General features: G+C 46.2%; 1 protein-coding gene across 1 annotated transcript in view; it reads right to left on the bottom strand.

Annotated features, from left to right (window-relative positions):
* The window catches only part of tmem72 (transmembrane protein 72), a 29,197-nt gene extending 25,239 nt beyond the window's left edge, over positions 1-3,958 (bottom strand). The window contains exons 1-2 of the mRNA XM_085970392.1: positions 3,770-3,958; positions 3,568-3,670 (exon numbers count right to left, since the gene is read on the bottom strand). Of these exons, the coding sequence (XP_085826518.1) occupies positions 3,568-3,637 (70 nt within the window). The 5' untranslated portion in view covers positions 3,638-3,670; positions 3,770-3,958. The remainder of the gene's footprint in view (positions 1-3,567; positions 3,671-3,769) is intronic.
* Between the last annotated feature and the right edge of the window lie 23,420 nt (positions 3,959-27,378).

Below are 27,378 nucleotides of genomic sequence, written 5' to 3'. Positions count from 1 at the left end.
GCCACCAATGGTTGAGCGATTATAATCAGGGATGTTCAAGAGGGCAGAATTTGAGGAGCGCAGTTATCTCGGGGGGGTTGTGGGGCTGGAGGAGATTACAGAGATAGGGAGGGGCGAGGTCATGGAGGGATTTGAAAACAAGGATGAGAATTTTGAAATCCAGGCATTGCTTAACTGGGAGCCAATGTAGGCCAGCGAGCACAGGGGGTGATGGGTGAACGGGACTTGGTGCGAGTTAGGACACGGGGCAGCCGAGTTTTGGATGACCTCAAGTTTATGTAGGGTAGAACATGGGAGGCCGGTCAGGAGTGCGATGGAATAGTCAAGCCTAGAAGAAAGTAATTAATTTGTGTAGCACTAGAGAAATCCTATTCAGACATTAATTGCATAAAAAAAATAAAGGATTGCAGGGTTAGTGGATTGTAATCTAATGGTGAGAAATTCAATTGACATCATAAACTAGGAGGGTAAAGTTTAACTGGCTTGTAAACATTATTTGGAGCCTGAGATTAGATTAGAGCCTTTAACTGATCATGGATTTGCTACTTAAGAAAAATATTTACTGCTTCTCATCCTTTATTGCGAGGGGATGATATGTAGGAGGTGGAATGATGATCATGGCCCTCGTAATACAAAAGGTCATTTCAAAATCAAAAAGAAAAAAGGACTTGCATTTATATAGCGCCTTTCACGACCACCAGATGTCCCAAAGCGCTTTACAGCCAATGAAGTACTTTTTGAAGTGTAGTCACTGTTGTAATGTAGGAAATAAGGTAACCAATTTGCACACCGCAAGCTCCCACAAACAGCACTGTGATAATGACCAGATAGACTGTTTTAGTGATGTTGATTGAGGGATAAATATTAGCCAGGACCGATAACTCCGCTACTCTTCTTCGAAATAGTGGCCGTGGGATCGTTTAAGTCCACCCGAGAGAGCAGACAGGGCCTCGGTTTAACGCCTCATCTGAAAGACGGCACCTCCGACAGCGCGGCACTCCCTCGGTACTGCACTGGAGTGTCAGCCTGGATTATGGGCTCAAGTCTCTGGAGTGGGTCTCTGAACCTTCTGACTCTGAGGCGAGGGTGCTACCCACTGAGCCATTGGCTGACACACAATCAAATCTGCATTAAAATGATCCAATAATAATCAGGTTAAACAAGATAAAAATGACAAATCAGTGGTTGAAATTCTTCTCTGCACTGTTTCAACAAAATATTTAATTGGGTGCAGGTCTGTGTTAGCGAGCTGAGCGAATTCAACCGATTAGTGTTTAGTCCAAATATAAATCCTTAAAGTAAACATCATTACCTTTGATCATGATGTACACTGTTCCAGTTGTGAGTGTGTGTGAGGAGCTTTTCCGCTTTTGGCCTGTTATGCTGTCAACGCACTGTGATTCGATGATTTTCCATGGCCCCCCATATCACAGAATCACCCATTATGTCTGTGATGACTAAAGTTTGTGAACTAATTTTGGCTTCACTATAGATTACCAGAATTCGACCCAGTCAGTAACTTTTCAGTTATTTTACTGGAGGTCACTCGATCTGCTCCAAAGTTGAATACTATTCCCATATCTGACACCGAACACCTCTCTTGTATATCTGGACCAGAGCCAAGGAGAAACTTGTTGTCTGATACACAATCCTTCTCTCACCTCTAGCCTCCAACATCTCTGCCACATTCTTTCCTGTTTCCCTTTATTTTGTTGACACTGCTATGGGCACTGATCCTCTGAAGTTTATCTTGTTCCTCGTAAGGTCCATACTACCCACTGCTCTTTGCCCCTGCAGCCTCACCTTGTTGAAACCAAGCTTCATGGTCCTATTTCAACTCAATCTTTCTCAGAACTGTGGAACTCCTTAAAGTTAAGCTTGGCATCCCCACGATCACTTCTCGATTATTCTCATCTTCCATCCTAGTCCTTTCAACCTCAGTGATGTGCTGGACTATGGACTTTGGCCCTTTATCAAGATTTCTCGAAAGAACACGGAGGTGCAGGATCTCAAAATGAGCATATACATAATGCAAGTAGAAAAGTAGTGAGATGAAGGAAGGGGGGAGAGGTAGCTCACAGCGAGCAAGAGGAAATTACACTCTTGTCTCTCTCTACTTGAGTAAATGATCAAAATGAGTAGATCTGTTAAATAAACAGACAAACAATTTTCTATCTGCACCCATAAATCAGACCATCTAACTGAATCATTTTTGTCTGTTCTGTTTACTTGTTTTTAAACCCAGGTTCCATGCTTTATTTTCTTAACTGACCAAACTCAACAACGTTTGAATGAGTTTTAATATACTGACTAACACAAAAGTATACCCTACCCTCATGTTCAACTATCACCTGACTCCTACACCAACCTTAAGCAGTGACCTCCAATTCCGCACCCAACCACCTACATTCTGGCACCCTCAATCACAGAGGTTTTCGAACTGGGTCAAGAGAATCATGAGAAGGCCCCAGAAGATTCACGAGATGATCAGATTTCTGCCCATATGTTTCTGATTTTATTTCTGCGCCCCCCCCCCTCCCCCGCCCACTTACGAGCATGTTACCTCTGTTGCTGTATTCTAATAAAAATAATTTTCAATAATGATAGCACGGTTTTCCTTTGGGTAGCTGGCATTCCCTGTCAAAAGTTAGAACCCGGGAACATTTCAACATTTGGAGTGGGTCCCCTGGAACGTGTTCATATTTGCAAGGGGGCTCCCACACAGGAAAGCTTGAAAATCGTATCAGACTGCCCTGCAATGTCTTTGCTGTGAGAAACCTACGTCTGTTTTCAACTTATTAATAATTATTCATACAAAAACACAAGAAATAAACAGTATTAAAAAGTAACAGCGGGTTAAGAGTCATCAGAGCAATGAAACAATCTTTGAACCCAGTTAAGAACTCCCGTGAGGCAATGTACAACAGTAAGCTCTAATATTTCGATGCAAGTTCTTGAAGGGTGAAAAAAGAAAAAAAAGACTTGCATTTCTATAGCGCCTTTCATGACCACCGGACGTCTCAAAGTGCTTTACAGACATTGAAGTACTTTTGGAGTGTAGTCGCTGTTGTGATGTGGGAAACGCGGCAGCCAATTTGCGCATAGCAAGCTCCCACAAACAGCAATGTGATAATGACCAGGTAATCTGTTTTTGTTATGTTGGTTGAGGGATAAATTTTGGCCAGGACACCGGGGATAAATCCCCTGCTCTTCTTCGAAATAGTGCCACGGGATCTTTTACGCCCACCTGAGAGAGCAGACGGGGCCTCGGTTTAACGTCTCATCCGAAAGACGGCGCCTCCGACAGTGCCGCGCTCCCTCAGCACTGCACTGGAGTGTCAGCCTAGCTTCATGTGCTCAAATCCCGGGAGCGAGACTTGAACCCACAACCTTCTGACTCGGAGGCGAGGGTGCTACCCACTGAGCCACAGCTGACGAGAAGTGAAAAGTGCATTACTCAGCTAGTGAGGGTGGCCTGTATATGAGGTTGAATTCTCAAAAGAAGGGTGGTGCATTGTAGTTATTGGTGGCTGACACTTGTGTGCGGTTTTGGTCTATTCCACGTACCTGCAGCAGTTACAATCCCGAGGATCCTGCAAGTGCGGTCCAACACTGCCCAAAATCTTGTAGCAGCCATTCGGATCAATATCTCACCAATTGGTCCGGGGATCTCTTAAAACAAATCAAGCAGACAACATTAACCTCCAGATAGCTATATCCACATGTCAGGCAGACATCTCCACAGAAAGGTTATGAGAATCCCATTCACCTTTGAAAGCAGATTTCTGCCCCAAGATCTTGCAGTTGACACTGTGGATTCTGACTTGACCCTCTGCCTCCGCCCCTCCACGCGCACTCTGTGTTTTGCAAACAAGGACTCTTCACGGGTTTACCCATCAGACTGTGGATTTTACCACACCTAACCAGTAAATACAGCTACAGCCGATCCCAAGGTTACAGTCACTGTATTTTACTGTTTGTTTTCTAAAAAACAATTTGTTTAATCATTACCCAAAACCAATACACAAGTCGGGCTAATTGCACCCTGCAGTATATCTCCTCCCCCTCCCTCGCACACTCACGCCACAGTCAGGGAATTAAATCTTTCAGCAATTGTTGACCAGGTTTCAAAGATTAAAGTCTCTAGTAAGGATCACAAGAGGATTTACATGCAGAACAATTCTCTCGCTTGTTTCTGTTATGGGTTTGTGACGTGGAAAGTGGAAGTTTTTGCAATTTGTCTCTCAGAAATGCTTCTTACAGTAACTGTAAATCTTTCTCACCCTGTATTTGCACTCTTTTTTTTCTGCAGTTCTGTGTAATTTCCTTGATTTGATATTTGAAATGGTGCATCAACCTCTCAGTGTGTCACTGCGTTGTGCCTTGGTTGAGGGATAATTATTGGCCAGGACACCGGGGATAACTCCCCTGCTCTTCTTCGAAATAGTGCCAGGGAATCTTTTACCTCCACCTGAGAGAGCAGACGGGGCCTCGGTTTAATGTCTCATCCGAAAGACAGCCCCTCCGACAGTGCAGCACTCCCTCAGTACAGCACTGGAGTGTCAGCCTAGCTTTATGTGCTCAAGTCCCTGGAGTGGGACTTGAACCCACAACCTTCTGGCTCAGAGGCGAGGGCGCTACCCACTGAGCCACAGCTGACACCGTAGGTAGTCTTCCCACTCCTGATTGCTACCCATTGACTCCCGCTGGAAAGTGTGTATCTGTTGACGTTGGGTGAGGATAGGGTCTGCTGTGATGCCCCCTGCAGCTAAATAGCCCGTCACTGGCCTCCTCTACAGTGCTTCACCCAAGTGAGGTATTGTCCTGGTTGAAGCGAAGAATATCTCACTTGGCTGAAGCACTGTAGAGGAGGCCAGTGGATCCAAACTCAAATTCGAGTCACAACCTTCATGTGGGAGGGGAGAACTTTAGTTTAAAATGGCAACTTTTCTATTATTGATAGAATACTGGTGAACTCTGAGAAATAGAGAAGGCCGAGGCTCCTGCTCTATGTTGGTCACTGGCAACTGCTGGCCAAACATTTCATTCAGAAAAATTACTGGCTCCTCTGTATTGATTTTTGGTATCTCAGTTTCCAATAGTTAGTCTTTAATGCATAGATCCTTCTCCAGCTTAGCAGTTCAAAGTTTCATATTTGCATGTTTGGTTAGTACTTCACAATAGCAGGGGTGTTCTCCCCGGTGTCCTGGCCAATATTTATCCCTCAACCAGCATAACAAAAACAGATTACCCGGTCATTATCACATTGCTGTTTGTGGGAGCTTGCTGTGCGCAAATTGGCTGCCGCGTTTCCCACATTACAACAGTGACTCCACTTCAAAAAGTACTTCATTGGCTGTAAAGCGGTTTGAGAGGTCCGGTGGCCGTGAAAGGCGCTATATAAATGCAAGTCTTTCTTCCTTTCTTAACGAGGGGTAATGATAAGCCAATGTGATCCAATGTGCAAAATAGACGGACGTGTAATGCTCGAGGAACAGAATGGAGGGGAAAGGCTGTGAAACGGAAAGCTTGCCATTTTCCTGGCTGGGGTGGAATTTTCCCCTCATTTGTAATGCATGAGGGGAAAACTAGGCTGGAACACCCAGTCTGCTAATAAAGAGATCCCGTGCGCAATCTAGCTTTCTTACAGGGAATTAGACATTGTAAAATTTACAAACACGAGTGAAAGGCAGAATAACAACGTCAAATTCCTCTTTCTATTTCATTGGGCATGAATATTCAGTGAGTACGTGCCAAATGGCTTGTACACAAAGACATTTTGTGCTCAGAATATAATGTGACAATAAATTTTGTGAATTATTAATTGGTAAATTCGGATTGGTGAAATGCATTGTGTGTAAGGATATTTTCTCCTCTGATGACTTGCTCTGTGACTGAATAGCATGAATTTTAGAATGTTTTAAGGGTTGGTTTGGGGGTATTTGTAATACTGTGGTTCTATTAGAATAGATTGAAAATGGATACTAAAAACATTTATTCCAAGGTGCTTGTCTTAAAGTTTGCATCTGTCCCCTCCCCTCCAGCCTTGTGCATTCTCTCGTAACCAGTCCCCAGCCATGGGAGCTGATTACATAGAATTTACATCACAGAAACAGGTCATTCGATCCAACTGGTCTATATCGATGTTTATGCTCCACACGAGCCTCCTCTCGCCCCACATCATCTAAACCTATCAGCATATTCTTCTATTCCTTTCTCCCTCATGTACTTATCTAACTTCTCCTTAAAGTTAACTACAGGAAACTCTCTGGTATCCGGCACCGACGGGACCGGGATGGTGCCGGTTGATTAAAAATTCCGGATGACGGAGAGGGTTATCTACCGAAGCTATTTTTAACAAACAAAGAGTCAGACTCCTGTTATTGAGGTGTTCGGACTTCTGACAGCACCAAGAAGCCGAGTAGTGGCAGTTTGGAGAACTACCCCCACTGACTAACTTGGCCACCGCAGGAGACTCGGACTCGGTAACATTTCCAGTTATTGAGCTGTTTTCAGAGTATGAATTTTGACGGTTAATAGAGAATTCTGGATATTTAGGTGCCGTTTAAGCGACAGTTTCCTGTATACTATTCGCTTCAACCACTCGATGCAGCAGTACGTTCTGCATTCTAACCACTCTCTGGGTAAAGAAGTTTCTTCTGAAATTTATTACCCCTTTATTCACACTCGCTCATCAGCCTCAATCTCTGTAACATTCTCCAGCCCTACAACTCTCCGAGAGCACTGTGTTCCTCCAATTCTGGCCTCTTGTGTAGCCCCAATTTCCTTTGCCCCACCATTGGCGGCCATGCCTTCAGCTGTCTAGGCCCTAAGCTTTGGCATTCCCTCCCTCCAGCTCTCAAAATTTGTTTGATAACGTTCCTGTGACGTTTTACTAAGTTCGAGGTGCTATAGAAATGCAAGTTGTTGTACGATAGCAAAATACTGCAGATGCTGGAAATCCAAAATAACAACAGAAAATGCTGGAAAAACTCAGCAGGCCAGGCAACATCCGTGGACTCTAATTTCTCTCCACGGATGTTGCCTGGCCTGCTGAGTTTTTCCAGCATTTTCTGTTGTTATTTTGCAAGTTGTTGTTGTTGTTTTGTATGTCCATAGCCATTTTTTATTCTTTCTGTTTTTGAATTATCCAGGGACAGGAAACACTTTGAATAGAGCCAGTGGGTTTTTCCCCACCATCTCCAGGCAGTACCAGAATTTATTTCCAACTCCTCCAGGTTATCAGTATTCAATGGAAGGCACAACCCTCTTGCTTCCTGATAGCCTTCAGAAAAGTGTCCTCCTTCAGAGGTAACTATTTTCAGGTCACTGCCTTCCACGACTGGTGGGCACCACAGGATGTTAATTATTAATGAGAAAAAAAACAGATAATGATTTATTTTATTAGTATTATTTTGCATATTATCGGTGCGGGTGGACCATTTGTATATTAGGGGTGACCTTCTTGGGGGTCATTTGTAGCGATGGTTTTGTCCTGGTGGCACTGAGTTAGCTCACTCTCCTAGTCCGCTCCAAAATAATCCCTCAGCTCACCATTCACTAGAGATATTTCATCTCATTTTCAATATAGGCTATTAAATGTTTCTATCTCTGGGCAGACATGTTGACCCTGCCTGCAGCTTAGTTGTGCTTTCAATAACATGAACATTTGCTGGTAATTATTTTTCTGATCCTTTTGGCTGCTTCGCGACAGCATTTTGTTTGGAGTGGATCTGTATGTCTCCCTCATTGTCTCCACGAGTGAGATCCAGGGTGCTCTCAAGATGCAGGATTGTTGGAAAACGTAAAATGTGAACAAATGATTCAAATCTATAAAAAGGTGGTACCGACTCCTGCTGAAACTCATGTATTATGTTGCTGACCATTGCCACTCTCAGACGCTGCCTCCAGTCTGGCATTGGCAAAGGGCTCGGAACAGTTTGCCTGCCCGCACTTTTCAGTTGAAGAATGGCTCATAAGCACTAAGGGCAAATCATGAAAAGAACTACTAAAAATATCTATAGACCAGCAAAGTCTCAGGTTCTGTTGTTGGTTATAAGATCATAAGAACCTAAGAAATAGGAGCAGGAATAGGCCACTTGGCCCTTCGAGCCTGCTCCGCCATTCAATAAGATCATGGCTGACCTTGGGCTTAAAGCCACTTCCCTGCCCGCTCCCCATAACCCTTCACTCCATTATCTTGCAAAAATCTGTCTATCTCCACCTTAAATGTATTTAATGACCCAGCCTCCACGGCTCTCTGGGGCAAAGAATTCCACAGATTTACGACCCTCTGAGAGAAGAAATTCCTCCTCATCTCAGTTCTAAAAGGGCGACCCTTTATAAACTATGCCCCCGAGTTCTCGATTCCCCCACGAGGGGAAACATCCTCTCTGCATCTACCTTGTCGAGCCCCCTCCGTATCTTATATGTTTCAATAAGATCACCTCTCATTCTTCTAAACTCCAATGAGTGTAGGCCCAACCCCCTCATCTCAGGAATCAACCATGTGAATCGTCTCTGAACTGCCTCCAATGCAAGTATATCCTTTCTTAAATAAGGTTAGCGTTGAACTAGTCGACTGCAGCCAGGCGGTGAAGGTGGGGCTAGAACTAACTACAGTGTCACTAAGATTCACCAGACTGACACCTGGGATGGCAGGAATGACGTATGAAGAAAGATTGGGTCGATTAGCCTTATATTCGCTAAAGTTTAGAAGAATGAGAGGGGATCTCATTGAAACTTATAAAATTCTAACAGGACTAGACAGACTAGATGCAGGAAGGATGTTTCCGATGGCGGGGGAGTCCAGAACCAGGGGTCACAGTCTAAGACATAGACATAGAAGATAGGAGCAGGAGTAGGCCATTCGGCCCCTCGAGCCTGCGCCGCCATTCAATGCGATCATGGCTGATCATCTAAGTTCAGTACCCGGTCCCTGCTTTCTCCCCATACCCCTTGATCCCTTTAGCCTTAAGAAATATATCCAACTCCTTCTTGAATATATTTAATGAATTGGCCTCTACTGCCTTCTGTGGTAGAGAATTCCACAGGTTCACCACTCTCTGGGTGAAGAAATTCCTCCTCATTTCTGTCCTAAAAGGCTTACCCCTTATCCTTAGACTGTGACCCCTGGTTCTGGAACATCCTCCCTGCATCTAGTCTGTCCAGTCCTGCCAGAATTTTATAAGTTTCAATAAGATCCCCTCTCATTCTTCTAAACTCCAGCAAGTTTAAGCCCAATCGACCCAATCTCTCCTCATACATCATTCCTGCCATCCCAGGTATCAGCCTGGTGAATCTTCGCTGAGCTCCTTCCATGGCAAGAATATCCTTCCTCAGATAAGGCGACCAAAACTGCACACAATACTCAAGATGTGGTCTCACCAAGGCCCTGTACAACTGCAGCAAGACATCCTTGTTCCTGTACTCAAACCCTCTTGCTATGAAGGCCAACATACCATTTGCCTTCTTAACCACCTGCTGCACCTGCATGCTTACCTTCATGCTTAAGGATAAGGGGTAAGCCATTTAGGACTGAGATGAGGAGGAATTTCTTCACCCAGAGAGTGGTGAACCTGTGGAATTCTCTACCACAGAAGGCAGTTGAGGCCAATTCATTAAATATATTCAAGAAGGAGTTAGATATATTTCTTAAGGCTAAAGGGATCAAGGGATATGGGGAGAAATCAGGGATAGGGTACTGAATTTAGATGATCAGCCATGATCTCATTAAACAGGCTTGAGGGGCCGAATGGCCTTCTCCTGCTCCTATCTTCTATGTTTCTATGTTTCTAAGCTGAGGAAGGGAAAGTTACCATGCCTGATTGCTTTCCAGGGACTTCTCCCTGCTGGAGGTGTAGGTGTAGATATCGGTTCAGTAGATGATTCAATGACTGCCGAAACCCCCATGGTCAAACGGCCAACCAGAACTTGCTGTCGAGGCTCTCACACTAGGGGATAGTGCTGGAGCTGCTCCTGCCTTTGGAACTATACCTCAGTTTCAGTCACCCTTCTCAGGAGAGAAGGAATAAGTAGGCAAACTCCACGAGGAAGAAAAAATACAGGGGGATTTGCCACAGAATTTGTTGCACTAATAGTGAGGAATGATTTAATTTCCTTTGAGAATCAGTGAAAAGAACAATAACGCGTTCTGTAGATTATCAAAAATAGGGAAAATATGCTGCTTAACACCGTTTCCTGAATTGCCCCTTTGTGTTTTAAGATATTGGAATGTGTGAAAAGGAAGTCTGCGACTACACAAGGCCGTTGGTAATGGGTGGGACAGGAGTTCCAGCCTTCAGCCTGTTCAATAGCTTTAGAGATTAAGCATCTGTCAATTCTACATTAGCTGACTGAGAAAGAAAGACTTGCATTTACATAGCGCCTTTCACGACCACCAGACGTCTCAAAGTGCTTTACAGCCAATGAAGTACTATTTGAAGTGGAGTCACTGTTGTAATGTGGGAAACGCGGCTGCCATTTTGCGCACAGCAAGCTCCCACAAACAGCAATGTGATAATGACCAGATAATCTGTTTTTTTTTTGTTATGTTGGTTGAGGGATAAATATTGGCCAGGCCACCAGGGAGAACGTTCCTGCTCTTCTTTGAAAATAGTGCACGGGATCTTTTATCTCCACGAGAGGGCAAGACAGATCCTCAGTTTAAAGTCTTATCCAAAAGACGGCACCTCCGACAGTGCAGCACTCCCTCAGCACTGCACTGGAGTGTCAGCCTAGCTTTATGTGCTCAAGTCTCTGGAGTGGGACTTGAACCCACAACCTTCTGACTCAGAGGCAAGGGTGCTACCCACTGAGCCACGGCTGACACTGAGGACGGGACTAATTCTTCAGAAGGAAGAGAAAAGATGTTCAACAGACAATTGAAATTTAATTAGATTACTTTGAGTATACAGAAGGAGTTTGTGAGATAGCTGGCATAAACTGTTGCAAGGGAAACTGCTGCCAGATGGTCACAGAAATGATGCCAGTCATGGACATATCAGCAGTCCAGTACGTCATAGAGTCAGAGGCCCAGAAATTCAGTTGGCGCCGCGCCAGGGCTTTAGCGCCGGAAAGTTAGCGCCGGCGCTAAGTCCCCCTGCGCGCGCCAAAAATTCAGTAGCGCCGCGCCCAAACGGCTGCCGGCGCTACTGAAGGGTGTTTGCGCCTGAAAACTGGCGCTACGCGCCGCATTGCGGCGCTATTCCGGCGCTGCGGCGCCCGATGCGGTGCGGCAGGCTCGGGAAGTGCAGGCCTCCTCCTTCAGTTAAGGAGGAGCTGCCTGCACCCGCCCGCTGGCCGGTAAAATCGCCACAAAAATGAGCCCGGCACCTCGGGGAAGTGCCGGGCTCGCAGCCGAGAAGCATCTGTTCCGCGGGGGGGGGGGGTGGGGGAGTCCGGGGAGGGAGGTGCGGGCAGGCGGCCGGCGGGAAAGCGGCCGGCCGCCGCTCCACCTTTATGCGCCGGCGCAAAGTCGTGTAAGACTCTGTTGCCAGAGTCTTAGTTGCGGCTGCCACGGGCGAGGCGGCCGCAACTGAATTTCGGCGCTGGGGCCCGTCGGCATGGCAACCGGGACGCTGCGCACACCGATGACGTCATCGGTGCCGGCGCAGCGCTACCGGTCTACCGCCGATTCCAGGGCCCCAGGGAATTTTTAAACTGGCCATAACTCCGGCGCTAGGCCCTCCAGCGCCCCAAATGGGGCGCTAGGCCTACTGAATTTCTAGGCCATAGAGTTTAACAGCACAGAAAGAGGCCCTTCGGCCCATCGTGTCCGCGCCGCCCATCCATCCCTGTCCAGTCTAATCCCATTTTCCAGCATTTGGTCCATAGCCTTGTATGCAATGGCATTTCAAGTGCCCATCCAAATGCTTCTTGAATGTTGTGAGAGTTCCTGCCTCTACCACCCTTTCAGGCAGTGAGTTCCAGATTCCAACCACCCTCTGGGTGAAAAAGTTCCTCCTCAAATCCCCTCTAAATCTCCTGCCCCTTACCCTGAATCTATGCCCCCTTGTTATTGACCCCCCTACTAAGGGGAAAAGTTCCTCTTTACCCTATCTATGCCCCTCATCATTTTGTACACCTCAATCAGGTCCCCCCTCAGCCTTCTTTGCTCCAAGGAAAACAACCCCAGCCTGTCCAGCCTCTCTTCATAGCTGAGGCGCTCCATCCCAGGTAACATCCTGGTGAATCTTCTCTGCACCCTCTCCAAAGCAATCACATCCTTTCTATAGTGAGGCGACCAGAACTGCACACAGTACTCCAGCTGTGGCCTCACCAGCGTTTTGTACAGCTCCATCATAACCTCCCTGCTCTTATATTCCATGCCTCGGCTAATGAAGGCAAGTATCCCATATGCCTTTTTAACCACCTTATCTACCTGTTCCGCTGCCTTCAGGGATCTATGTACATGTACACCAAGGTCCCTCTGACCCTCTGTACTTCCTAGGGTCCTACCACTCATTGTGTATTCCCTTACCTTATTTGTCCGTCCAAAATGCATCACCTCGCACTTTTCAGGGTTAAATTCCATTTGCCACTTTTCCGCCCATCTGACCAACCCGTTTATATCGTCCTGTAGCCTGAGGCTTTCCTCCTCGCAATTTACCACCCCACCAATTTTCGTGTCATCTGCGAACTTACTGATCATACCTTTTACATTCTCATCCAAGTCATTTATGTCTTAGCCTTGCAGTTGAACAAATCCGAATGAGGCTCTGTGGAGTCAAATAGTGCCTGCAGGGAGATGAAAAGACAAGAAATCATGAACAGTAATAAAACAATATCCCTTTTTTGTTTTTACTCCATAACCAGTGAGGAAATGACATGTTATTTTTTTTGGACGGGTGGGGATTTTATGCTGGTGTAGCTAATCATTCCCATAAACAGACCTCACCTCCCCTATGAACCAGAGTGTCTCTTCATCTGCCCAATCTCTAGGTAAATGTAGTGAGACCCAAGGATTGAACAGAAAACCCATGACAATGGGCCGTATTTTCCGATCGGAGGCTTCCTGCGTGTGGACACCTCCGATCTGGAAAAAATCTATGGACTTACCTGAGGGCTCGCAAGGTGCGAATACTTCCGCTCCTGGGCCTCTCCAAACTCAAAATGCACAGGGCCCACGTATCCCAGAAGCGCAGGCGGTTCGCAAGCGTCCCTGGGATCACGTGGGACATGGGGAGCCAATAGCAGATGGGAATCTCCCTTCATACACTTGACAGATAGACCTGTCAAATATATGAATGGAGATCACCCCCAAAACACCGTAAAACATTAAATACATTTAAAAAAGTCACATTTTTAAAATGAGTTGAAATTACAATAAATTAAATATTTTAAACAAAAATTTAATTTTTTGAAAAAATGAATTAAAGTTTTTTACGGGGCTAAAAATAAACTTACCTTTTTTAAAGTATTATTAAATGGTTAATGAGTGAAATTAAAAAAAAAAAAAAACTTTTTTCAAATCTTATGCTGGTAAAAGCAGGCCTTACGCTGCTTTTACCAGGCGTAAGATTTCTAAGGGTTTTCAGCGGGCGGAGGTTCTGCAGAAAGCGGAACTCTCCCCCCGCAGAGGCCCTTCTCCAGGGCAGGCAGAGGATCTGTCCAGAGCATTCTTGACAGATCGGATATGCCGGTTTTCAGCGCATGCACTTGGCATGGCCGAAACCGGCATTTCCGATGTCCCTACGGGTGTGTACACAGACGCATCGGAATATACGGCCCACTATATTCCAGTTGACTAGAAGATATCACATCATCACATGATGATCTCACCTTTTGGTAGGGGGATTGAATACATGCAATCCGACTGAGGTTCAGTTTGTAAATGCAGATGAATTTATGGAACATTAAGTGGGTAAATGAGCTCTGCTCAGTACAAACTGTACATTAAAAGCAGTTATAACCTTTGGAATTCTCCTCAAACTGTCACAACAACAGATGCTTCTCCTGCATTAGCCCTCAACGTAAAATTATTCTTGAAACATGGGCACTCATTTCTCGTGTGTGAAACATTGCCATTGAACCAGATATAGCTCAGTTTCTCTGTTGGTATTTTGACTGAACTCATGCAGTCGATCGTAAGCCCACAGTTGGAAGCTCCTGGCCACAGAGTTGTCAAGCATATTACAAAGAATCTTTGGCCTGTTCCTCATGCTGGCCCGACAACAACAACAGCAACATGCATTTATATAGCACCTTTAACGTAGTAAAACGTCCCAAGGCGCTTCACAGGAGCGTTATTGAATACAATTTGACACCGAGCCACATAAGGATAAACTAGGGCAGATGACCAAAAGCTTGGTCAAAGAGCTAGGTTTTAAGGAGCATCTTAAAGGAGGAAAGAGAGGTGGAGAGGTTTAGACAGGGAATTCCAGAGCTTAGGGCCTAGGCAGCTGAAGGCACAGCCACCAATGTTGGAGTGATTAAAATCGGGGATGCGCAAGAAGCCAGAATTAGAGGAGTGCAGATATCTCAGAGGGTTGTAGGGCTGGAGGAGGTTACAGAGATAGTGAGGGGCGAGACCAGGGAGAGATTTAAAAACAAGAATGAGAATTTCAAAATAGAGGCTTTGCCAGACTGGGAGCCAATGTAGGTCAGCGAGCACAGGGATGATGGGTGTAACATCCCCACCGACACCTGGGAATCCCTGGCCCAAGACCGCACAAAGTGGAGGAGAAGCATCCGGGAATGCGCCGAACACCTCGAGTCTCTTCGCCGGGAGCAAGCGGAAGCCAAGCGCAAGGAGCGCCCGTCAACCCAAGCACCCCACCCACCCACCCCTTCAACCACCGTCTGCCCCACCTGTGACAGAGACTGTAGGTCCCGCATTGGACTCAACAGTCACCTGAGAACTCATTTTTAATGTGGAAGCAAGTCATCCTCGGCTCCGAGGGACTGCCTAAGAAGAGAAGAAGATGGGTGAATGGGTCTCTGTGTGAGTTAGGACACGTGTCTTTGACCCAGTCCCAGCTGTCAATCAGAATCACTACCCTAGGATAGCAATTACCTTGGATGCTCGGAAATGAATGAGATGGTTTGATGCATTGATCTGTGCCCAATACTTTGAATTACACGTCCAGGTAGAATGTAGCTAATCAAAGAAAAGATATCAAGGATTTCCATAAGTGCACAAGTGCTGGTCTTGCCCTGAGATACGAATATTAACCACACTGAAATATAAAGCCTATCCAGCTTGCAGAAAACATAACCTTTACTTGTGTGTGTATTGTGGCCACCAATAAAGAATCCAAAATGCTTCATTTTCATTACGCATGCCCGATATGAGACTCCCAAAACAAGCGCTCTACTTGGAGCTCCGACACGGCAAGAGAGCCCCAGGTGGGCAGAGGAAACGCTTCAAGGACACCCTCAAAGCCTCCTTGAAAAAGTGCAATGTCCCCACCGACACCTGGGAATCCCTGGCCCAAGACCGCACAAACTGGAGGAGAAGCATCCGGGAAGGCGCCGAACACCTCGAGTCTCTTCACCGGGAGCAAGCAGAAGCCAAGCGCAAGGAGCGCACGTCAACCCAAGCACCCCACCCACCCGCCCCTTCAACCACCGTCTGCCCCACCTGTGACAGAGACTGTAGGTCCCGCATTGGACTCATCAGTCACCTGAGAACTCATTTTTAATGTGGAAGCAAGTCATCCTCGGTTCCGAGGGACTGCCTAAGAGAGAGAGAATGACCCCCTTAAACTTCCTACGATGGTTAAGACCATATCGTCCCCAGGGCTGCAATCGAATCCCAGTGGAAAAGTACACTGGAAATCCATTTGAACTCCAGGATGAATATCAATTCACCGACAGAAATCACACGCAACTGCCCTAACAAAACTGGTTTTACACAACGTGGAATTGTGTGATTTATCATTGTCGGGCTGTGGCAAATAAAATGTAGCCCCTTCAGAAATATCTTGAATTCCTTGTATCTGATTCTTCTGTTCTTTGTTGAGGCTGTCACACTGAATTGGTCATTTGGCAAATCACAAGAAAGTATTAGACTAGTACTACAATTTGAAGGGCTCAGTTTAATTCCAGAAGTTATTACAGTGGAAGCCTGATCAACACAAACTAACTTGCCAAAGAATTGTGTGCTCAAGGCAAGATTGTTATAATCTGCAGATAAAATTATGAATGTGTTTTATCTTTGTAGCATGGCCCGTTAAATCGTTCATTCAATAATTTGATCTAAAAAACACAAAGATAATATTGAACAAGCAGCGGTGCAGGGAACCAATGAACTGTCTTCTCCCTTTTGAAATCAGGTTTCAAACTCAGTCCAGAGTCTCTGCTCTCGGATGGTTGTAGCAGTCTTAAGTAAAATTAGTTTTTTTCAACAAAATACTGCATAGGTGATACAATGACAGAGTGTAACTGTAACAAGGTCTGATGTTCCAATGGTCAAAATTTTTTAACACTGCATGGAAACTGCTATAATTTGTCACCAAGTTTTACTCAATGAAGGTACCAACCTATGCTGGGGTCGTGTTCAAGTGCCTCAGCCATGGCTCAGTTGGTAGTGAAGGTTGTGAGTTCATGCCCCACTCCATGAGACTTGAGCACAATAATCTAGGCTGACACTCCAGTGCAGTACTGAGGGAGCGCTGCACTGTCGTAGGTGCCATCTTTCGGATGAGACATTAAACATAGAAACATAGAAGATAGGAGCAGGAATCAAATCAAATCAACTTTTATTGTCATTGTTAGTGCACAAGTGCAGTACAACGAAATGTAGGCTTGCGGCTCCCGAGAGTGTACATTTAGATTAAGACATTTAAACATTCAACATACATTTGGCTTGTAATACATTAACATAAACATAACCATAATAAAGTGCATTGGCAGATGTGCAGGCTTTAGAGTTTATTTGTGGAGTTCAGTAGGATGACAGCCCTGGGAAAGAAGCTGTTCCTAAATCTGGTCGTACGGGTGCGAATGCATCTCTAGCGTCTCCCAGATGGCAGGAGGGCAAACAGACTGTGGCTGGGGTGGGTAGGGTCTTTGATGATGGACCGTGACCTCCGTAAACAGCGTTTCTGGTATATGTGCTCTATGGTCGGTAGCCGGGTGCCGGTAATGCGTTGGGCAGTTTTGACTACCCGCTGCAGGGCTTTCCGGTCATAGTAGCTACAGCTGCCATACCATACTGTGATACAGTTTGTCAGGATGCTCTCTATTGTGCAGCGGTAAAAGTTAGAGAGGATCAGGGGTGACAGGTTACATCCCTTCAGCCTCCTTAGGAAATATAGGCGCTGCTGGGCCTTCTTCACCAGAGAGGAGGTATTGAGGGGCCAGGAGAGGTCTTCCGTGATGTGGACTCCGAGGAACTTAAAGCTGTCCACCCTTTCCACCACAGCCCCATTCGGCCCCTCGAGCCTGCTCCGCCATTCAATGAGATCATGGCTGATCATCCAAATTCAGTACCCTGTCCCTGCCTTCTCCCCATATTCCTTGATCCCTTTAGCCTTAAGAAATATATCCAACTCCTTCTTGAATATATTTAATGAACTGGCCTCCACCGCCCTCTGTGGCAGAGAATTCCACAGGTTCACCACTCTCTGGGTGAAGAAATTCCTCCTCATTTCAGTCCTAAATGGCTTACCCCTTATCCTTAGACTGTGACCCCTGGTTCTGGACTCCCCGGCCATCGGAAACATCCTTCCTGCATCTAGTCTGTCCAGGCCTGACAGAATTTTATAGGTTTCGATGAGATCCCCTCTCAATCTTCTAAACTCCAGTGAGTATAAGCCCAATCGACACAATCTCTCCTCATATGTCATTCCTGCCATCCCAGGTATCAGCCTGGTGAATCTTCACTGCACTCCTTCCATGGCAAGAACGTCCTTCCTCAGATAAGGTGACCAAAACTGCACACAATACTCAAGGTGCGGTCTCATCAAGGCCCTGTACAACTGCAGCAAGACATCCTTGTTCCTGTACTCGAACCCTCTTGCTACGAAGGCCAACATACCATTTGCCCCGTCTGCTCTCTCAGGTGGACGTAAATGATCCCATGGCACTCTTTCGAAGAAGAGCAGGGGAGTTCTCCCTGGTGTCCTGGCTAATATTTAATCCTTCAATCAACATCACTAAAACAGTTTATCTGCTCATTGTCATGTTGCTTGCTGAGCGCAAATTGGCTGCTGTGTTTCCTACATTACAACAGTGACTACACTTCATTGGCTGTAAAGCTCCTTGGGACGTCATGTGGTCGTGAAAGGTGCTATATAAATGCAAGTCTTTCTTTTCTTTTTATTAGTGGCCCCCTCATGCTCTGTCCAAGTGGCCATGCTTAATCTGTGAGCCTAGACCATGAACTTAGGCAGGACATTCAAAAGCCCAATCTTGACAACATTTTTCCAGCTGGGGTAGCTGATTTTCTATCCCCCTTCTAGGAGCCAGCAGGGATCAGTGAGCTCAAATCTTGACCCCTCCCCAATATCATATAGTTCAAAGGTCAGTACAGCAGCTGACAGCGCATTGACCTGCTGAACCATTGGGAGAGATCGCTCACTGAAAAATTGCAAATGTAGAAGAAAACACTACAAAAAAGTATTTTATGGTACAACTTTGATGCATTATTTCAGAGCGACAGGCCACTCCTTCCACCAGTGAGTTTCTATCCCAGCCTGACTATCTGAGAGAGCAGATGAGATGAGAAAAACTGCATACCCAGTCAAAGGAAGGGGAAAAACATCAAAGTGTGAATTAACCCATATTGCTCACTCACACCTCAGGAACTGTTCAGGACTTGAGGTATTAACTGTTCTGTCAAAATCAAGAAGTACCCTCTACTCTCTCGGACTCTATCTCTTATCCCAGGATTCCATAACTGTGGAAATGTTTGTCTCCCTTAGTCGTGTCTTCTCCCTACAGTCGCCATGCTTATCAAAACACAGCCTTACTATTACCTAATCACTGTTCCCCGATTTATCTGGTCTTCTTTTCTACGCATTTCAACATTGGCAGTGTCCTACATCATTGGCCTTAGTCTTCCTCTTAAGGCTTCTCTATATAATTATGCTTGGTGATGTAATAAAACTCACTACACACTTGGTTTGAGTATAAAGCAAGGCTTTAGTCAACTTGTTTCAGAACATGGAAGTCTAGTTATACTTCACTAGTTCCTTGTCTTACAAAATGTCCTTGGAAAGCTGGGCCCACGCCCGAGTATTTATACTCCTTGGACGGCGCCACCAACTGGCCGTCCAGCATTATTTCATAAGTAGTTTCTTGATGATGAGAGTTATAACACTTGGTTCTAGGTATACGCTTCCGTGATGATGACAGATAATGTGCCCCATTCTGACGATGAGTAAAGTGAATGTTTCCATAGTGAAAATACGATAAGGCAATAATTGAAAGGTCAATATATCTTGCCCACAAACGTTGATGCATTGTAGCCAATTAATTGAAGATGGTGGTGAATGTGGGAGTCTGTCAAAGGTTCTTGATTACCGTTGGTTTTGATGGGCTGGGGTGTGGTTCCATTTGACACTGATGTGTAGGAATCAAATGCAAAATCACCTTTGTCTTCAATTTTGTTCCCCCCCACCCATATGTCCCCGATTTTAACTCCAGGCGGATTCCCCCCTCAAGGCCTGAGTTAAAATTACAGTCGGGTCTCAATGATGTCATCGGGCCGCAGCATGCTCATGTAAAGGAGGACCCTGTTGGCTCTGGGCGTGTGTCCTTGCTGCCTGCTCAGGGGAGCGGGTTAAAATTGCAGATGTTGCGATCGTGTCGGCTTTCGGACAGGTAAGAGCCAGGGGCGATTTTAACTGCCCACCCGCCGGGTTTCTGCTGAGCGAGTCGGGTTAAAATCGCCCCCAACTACTGGCGGTCAGAATTTAACAACTGGACTAATGGGTGTAGCAGGGTGCCTGTTTCCCATGAATAACACTAAAGATGGCAGCAAACTCCATAGGCGTGTGTGCCCTTTGTCTGTTTGCAGAACACAAGTATAACTTTCCCCTCCACAAGCTGAAATAGGGGGGGAAAAAGCACTATTGCACAGGGATGGAACTTTGCTCTCAATTTTGTGTCTATTTCTATATTGGCTGCTATGGGGCTGGGATTGGAGCTTTACATTACCATTGAATTATTTTTATAACAAAGTCCACATGTTACTGTGCAAAAACAGCATCATTAAAAAAAGAGAAAATTATAGTGGACTCCCACATCTGCCACGATGCTTCACTTCCCTCGTACAGTCCAATCTTTGTACAGGAAACTTTCGATTTACCGGCACCTAAATAACCGGAAATCTCGGTTAACCAGCAAAATTCAGGAATAGGTTCATACTTCATATTACTTGCCTTCCTCGATCTGTTGCTGTGCAAGGGTGTGGCTGCAGCTGTTGCTAAGCTACAGAGACGCTTGGAACTTGTGGCCATTGTTCTGAACCTCAGCAACAGGGTTTGTTGCTTTATACGGAGCTCTCGGCTCCGTATCTTTTACTATAGCTTTCGGTTATCCGGAATTTTTGATGAACCGGCACCACGTCGGTCCCGTCGGTGCCGGATAAAAAAAAGTTTCCTGTATATCAATTCTCGACAACAATATTCTTGCAAAACAAACATTTTGCCCAGCTAAAAATTCTGCTTGGGAAGGGCTGCAGTGGGTGATCGAACGCAGGGGAGAGCGTGGGATTTCATGGGGCCTTTTGTAAGGTGCTCAGCCAGATGTGGGATTAATTCATTGAAATACCAGAGAAAAGGAACTGACTTTCCAAATGTATTCATACTTTTATATAAAAACAGTTTGAAGAGGGAAAATATATCTGATTTCTTTAGAATAAAAACCAAATCCTACTGTGTTAAGTATGAGTAACTAGATTACACAGACGACCTTGCCAATATTTCCTCAGTACAGACAAGAACAAATGAAATCATTATGCACAATTTAGTTAGAAAAATTAGATTTAATGGGCTGATACATTTTTGTTCTCATAGTATCGCCAGTCACTGACTGCCATGAAACTTTACTTCAAAAAAAAATTCCCCTCCTCCCCCAGCTTAGTCTCCTCTATTGAGCTATTGAAGAGAATCAAGACAACATTTCAATCATTGCTTTCAGTACTGTAAGATGAATTGAATTTAAAACCTGTTACATCTCTAACTTTTTCCAGTTCTGACGAAAGGTCATCCACCTGAAACGTTAACTCTGTTTCTCTCTCCACAGTTGCTGCCTGAACTGCTGAGCATTTCCGACATTTTCTGTTTTTATTCTAGTTCTACCTTGACCCCTTTTAATTTAGTTGGCACCATTTGCTTTGAGATCTGTAAGTAACTTATTCGAGAACTTTCAGTCCCGCCTGCTGCTCAGATGGCAGATATTCAACCACCTCGCAGTTAAAAACGGTCACAAAATATCTCCTCAACTCTTCAGCCAGACCTTATTTCTAATTCTCCCCAGAGTATCCTTCAATTATGCTATTTGTTTCGTAACTGACTTTGATTTCGAACATGAGCAAAATACACTTCCCATTGTCTTGACAAGTTTCTACACTCATCCTCTCTAGATTCATTTTAGCTTGACTAATGCTTCTTTTGTTGATGCTAACTGCTTTTTATACCTTTCCGAATCTGAAAGACTATTACACCCCTTGTAAATCTTAAAGTACCTCTTTGAGAACTTGTTACCATATTAGTTCCCCATATAACTTTCTCTCAGTGTATACTGTTTTCCCACTCATAGGGATTATAAAATGCTTCATTTTCTTTCAGAAGACCTTTTGTGTGTGAGTGTGTGTGTGTGAGTGAGTGTGTGTGAGTGAGTGTGTGTGTGTGTGAGTGAGTGTGTGTGAATATGTGAGTGTGTGTGAGTGAGTGTGTGTGTGTGAGTGAGTGAGTATGAGTGTGTGTGAGTGAGTGAGTGAGTGTGAGTGTGTGTGCACCCAGCAAATTTTACATCTCATAAATGGTCCAAATCTACAAGGTACTCCTCCACCTCTAAGTCACCTATTAAACTATCGCTCATTATTACATGTTGAGATAAAAAGCAATGTGTGTGAGTGTATGTGTGTGTGTGAGTGTGTGAGTGAGTGTGTGTGAGTGTGAGTGTATGTGTGAATGTGTGAGTGTGTGTGTGAATGTGCGAATGTGTGTGTGTGAGTGTGTGTGCGAATGTGTGAGTGTGTGTGAATGTGAGTGTGTGTGTGAGTGTGTGCGAATATGTGAGTGTGTGTGTGTGAGTGTGTGTGTGAATGTGTGATTGTGTGTGTGTGTGAGTGTGTGTGTGAGTGTGTGTGTGAGTGTGTGCAAATATGTGAGTGTATGTGTGAGTGAGTGTGTGTGAATGAGTGAGTGTGTGTGCGAATGTGTGAGTGTGTGTGAGTGCAAATATGAGTGTATGTGTGAGTGAGTGTGTGTGTGAATGTGTGTGAGTGAGTGTGTGTATGAGTGTGTGTGAGTGTGTGTGAATGTATGTGTGTGTGAGTGTGTGTGCGAATGTGTGAGTGTGTGTGAGCGAGTGTGTGTGAGTGTGCGAATGTGAGTGTGTGTGAGCGAGTGTGTGTGAGTGTGTGCGAATATGTGAGTGTGTGTGTGAGTGAGTGTGTGTGCGAATGTGTGAGTGTGTGTGAGTGTGTGTGCAAATGTGTGAGTGTATGTGTGAGTGAGTGTGTGTGTGAATGTGTGTGTGAATGTGTGTGTGACTGTGAGTGTGAGTGAGTGTGGGTGTGTGTGAGTGAGTGTGAGTGTGAATGTGTGTGTGAGTAAGTGTGAGTGAGTGTGTGTGTGTGAGAGTGAGTGAGTGAGTGTGTGTGTGAGTGAGCGTGAGTGAGTGTGTGTGAGTGAGTGTGTGTGTGTGAGAGTGAGTGAGTGTGAGTGTGTGTGAGTGAGTGAGCGAGTGTGAGTGTGTGTGAGAGTGAGTGAGTGTGAGTGTGTGTGAGTGAGTGAGTGTGAGTGTGTGTGCAACCAGCAAATTTTACATCTCATAAATGGTCCAAATCCAAAAGGTACTCCTCCACCTCTAAGTCATCTATCAAACTACCGCTCATTATTACACGTTGAGATAAAAAACAATCATTGATTCTATCAATCAATGCCTCCTGCAGACCTCCCATTTCTTGTCACCTTATAAGGGGATAATTGAAATCTCCCAATAATATTACTTTCCCTTCATTGCCTAGCTAGCTCAACAACACAATGCAGCACCCCCCACTCTATTACTTTTATTCCTTTTAAAGATAACTACTTTATTGTGATTGAAGCTCTTGCGGTCTTTGTGACATTAGCACAGTGTTAACGGATCTTTTCGAGCCTGAGTGCCACGAAGTGATAAACTGTAGCCTTACCAGGCTGTGTGGGGCCAATGAGACATCTGTTGTGGAATTTCTCCTGACGGTTTTCAACTCCCGGCTTGTAGTTTGTCTCTGCGCTCCAGACTTTGCATTTCCCAGATCCAGACTATGGGGGCGATTTTGAGAATGGAGGCGCGTTGGAGGCGGGACTGCTGCTTGTCGGGTTTTAGTCCCGCCTCCATCAAGTTGTGGCCAACCCACGCTATTTTCCCCTGATTGAACTTGTTAAGCCCGCCCAGCGGGCTTAGCAGGCCAATTAAGGGAACTTTTAACAGATAAATTGTCATCGTTTGATAGCTCTCTGACAGTGACAATCTCTGCAGTTTGATGAGGTCTTGCATACAAGACCTCATCAACCTTCTTTCTTTTATAGAAATGAGGGGCAGGATTTTCATTGGGCCGTGGAGGTGGGATTGGAGGCGTGTGGGGGGTTAAAATCCCGAAATCAGGGGGGCACGAACCCATCCCGCCCCCAACCCGCCTCCATGCCAGTTTCAAAGGAGGCGGGTACCTGACCTGTGCTGGGACCCGTCTCCCCGAGGCGGGAAGGGGATTAGTGCCAATTAACTGCCTGTTAACAGGTAGTTAACAGGCAGTTTTTAGCCTAATCCCTATTTTCATTCTTGAAATATGGGATTCCCGACGGCTCCAAACCACGCCAAGTTAGCGAAGCGGGCCATCAAGATGAAGGGCTTGGAGGAGTCGAGATGTCCGGTGTTCAGGTGAGTGATGGGTGCATGAGTGCAGAGGTAAGTGTGTTTGGTGTGTGTAAAGTGTTTAAAGAAGTTCTACTAACCTTTACTTACCTTTACAGCCTTCCTTCCTTCAGGTCTCGGGAGTCCCTCATCTCACCGGCACAGAAAGCAGAATGGCCGCGATCTGTCAAAATCTGCAGCATTCAGCTTTCTGTTCCGGGGAGATCTCTAAATCATCCTGAGAGGAAGGAATTAACCTGGAGTACAGACTGTCAGTGTTTGACAGCTTCAAACAGCTGTGAAATGCTGATATTTCATCTGTCAAAAGGTCTTGACAGATGAAATTTCAATCTGTGACGTCACCTGTTGCCGGGTGGCCCTTAATTGGCCTGCTGAGCCCGCTGGGCGGGCTTAACAAGGTCAATCAAGTCAAAATCGCGTGGGTTGGCTAGAACTCGATGGAGGCGGGACTACAACCCCGAAAGTTGTAGTCCCGCCTCCTACCCGACTCCTCATTGAAAATCCAGCCCGAGGTGTTTGTTGCATATGAGAATGCAACGGACATCTCTTATCTGCAACACGGAGGTGCGAGACTCTCTGTATAGAAACTGACTGAAGCCTGCAGGAAGAAACAAAGATAAGTACACTTTTAAAAATACTTAGGACTTACCTTAGATACTCACCTCTCCACTCTTGCACCCATCACTTACCTTCACACCACACTTTTGCACCCCCCCCCGACGCCCGCAGACCCAGTACTCGCCTCGCTGAGTTGGCGGGTTTTGGAGCCTTCAGGAAGCCCACACCTTTGAGGGCAAAAAGGGGATAATCCTATTTTCTGCCTGTTAACTACCTGTTAACAGGCAGTTAATAGGCTTTAATCCCTTCCCGCCTCCAAGGAGACGGGACCCGGCGCGGGACGGCTACCCGCCTCTTGGGAAGATGGCATGGAGGCGGGTTGGGGATGGGTTTGCCACCTGCCCCCAAATTCTGCCATTTTCCCGGCAGTCCCGCGACCATACCCGCCTCCTCGGGGCTGAGAAAATCGCCCCCTTTGTGTCTCCCAGCACCATACTCTGCTGCTCTGCATTTCAGTCACACCTTTACAAAAATCATGTGGAGTCAGCAGTGTAGAAATGTGTCGTCAATGGGATGAACCAATCAATCCACGTATGTTCTAGTCAACTTGATGCCACCCCAGGTTGCCTTTGATTGGTGCTGGTACAGCCAATCATTTTTTTCCTTGACCTTTCATTTCTGTGCGTGAAAAATTCTTCTTCCCTTTTTAAAATTAATTTAGCGGGTGTACCTCCCTCTGCCACTAGGATTGGCCACTTGTAGACTGACACTGAAACTGTAATTTATAGACAAACACAAAGAAAGATCTGTCTCCTGAAATTTAAGATCACATGATAAATACAGCTGTGGGAAGCCATTCGGCCCATCTTAGCTTATTTATCGAGAGAGAAATCTTGCTGTTCCCCCATCATGTTATCCAACTGGATTTTGAGTAAATCTAAGGTTTTCACCTTCACTATCTTATCCAGAAGACCATTCCAAATCTTGATTGTTTTTTGATGAAGAGGTCCTTGTCTGATATCTGTCCTAAAGTTATTTTCCTCCATTTCATGATTTTTTTTAAAATTGCAAAAGCCAAATGTGTCATTGTCCTGTGGGTAAATGCATGGGTTGTTGTTGTATATGCCATTCAGAGCAAGAGGGTCCCAGGATCACGCCAGTCAGAGCAGGGGGGTCCCAGGATCACACCATTCAGAGCAGGGGGGTCCCAGGATCACACCAGTCAGAGCAGGGGGGTCCCAGGATCACACCATTCAGAGCAGGAGGGTCCCAAGATCACGCCAGTCAGAGCAGGGGGGTCCCAGGATCACACCAGTCAGAGCAGGGGGGTCCCAGGATCACACCATTCAGAGCAGGAGGGTCCCAGGATCACGCCAGTCAGAGCAGGGGGGTCCCAGGATCACACCAGTCAGAGCAGGGGGGTCCCAGGATCACACCATTCAGAGCAGGGGGGTCCCAGGATCACACCAGTCAGAGCAGGGGGGTCCCAGGATCACACCATTCAGAGCAGGAGGGTCCCAAGATCACGCCAGTCAGAGCAGGGGGGTCCCAGGATCACACCAGTCAGAGCAGGGGGGTCCCAGGATCACACCATTCAGAGCAGGAGGGTCCCAGGATCACGCCAGTCAGAGCAGGGGGGTCCCAGGATCACACCAGTCAGAGCAGGGGGATCCCAGGATCACACCATTCAGAGCAGGAGGGTCCCAGGATCACACCATTCAGAGCAGGAGGGTCCCAGGATCACACCATTCAGAGCAGGAGGGTCTCAGGATCACACCATTCAGAGCAGGAGGGTCCCAGGATCACACCATTCACAGCAGGAGGGTACCAGGATCACACCATTCAGAGCAGGAGGGGACCAGGATCACACCATTCAGAGCAGGAGGGGACCAGTATCACACCATTCAGGGCAGGAGGGTCCCAGGATCACACCATTCAGAGCAGGAGGGTCCCAGGATCACACCATTCAGAGCAGGAGGGTCCCAGGATCACACCATTCAGAGCAGGAGGGTCCCAGGATCACACCATTCAGAGCAGGAGGGGACCAGGATCACACCATTCAGTGCAGGAGGGTCCCAGGATCACACCATTCAGAGCAGGAGGGTCCCAGGATCACGCCATTCAGAGCAGGAGGGTCCCAGGATCACACCATTCAGAGCAGGAGGGTCCCAGGATCACACCATTCAGAGCAGGAGGGGACCAGGATCACACCATTCAGTGCAGGAGGGTCCCAGGATCACACCATTCAGAGCAGGAGGGTCCCAGGATCACGCCATTCAGAGCAGGAGGGTCCCAGGATCGTGCCATTCAGAGCAGGAGGGTCCCAGGATCAGTCGTGGTCTGTGCTGAAATAACAACAGAAAATGCTGGAAATACTCAGCAGGCCAGGCAGCATCCGTGGAGAGAGAAACAGAGTTAACGTTTCAGGTCTGGGCCCCTTCATCAGAACTGGAAAAGTTAGTTGACCTCAGCTAGGACAGTGGTTGACACACTATAGTTGGCCTCAACACCCTGGACTATAGGGTGGGGGCAGAAATTGGCCACTCCTGATTCTTAAGCAGGGACTCTTGCTGGAAGTGTGCATTCATGGAAGGCAAGTAAGATCGAGCTTGTTTGTGAGACTTCTGCCTCTCAACTCCCCACAGTTGAAGACCCACTTGACAATCAATATCTGGGATTACACTCTTGAAGAATGGGAACTCAGACAATGCACGGGAGGATTGCTGAAACATGTCGAACGGTAAACCAACACGATTCACTTCAAATAAAAAGCAAAATACTCCAAGC

The sequence above is a fragment of the Somniosus microcephalus genome, chromosome 29 (assembly GCF_052327205.1).
Source record: "Somniosus microcephalus isolate GS21.2 chromosome 29, FLI_Smic_1.0, whole genome shotgun sequence".
In the NCBI taxonomy this organism is placed as follows: domain Eukaryota; kingdom Metazoa; phylum Chordata; class Chondrichthyes; order Squaliformes; family Somniosidae; genus Somniosus; species Somniosus microcephalus.
This window is presented reverse-complemented; position numbering and strand designations above follow the sequence as displayed.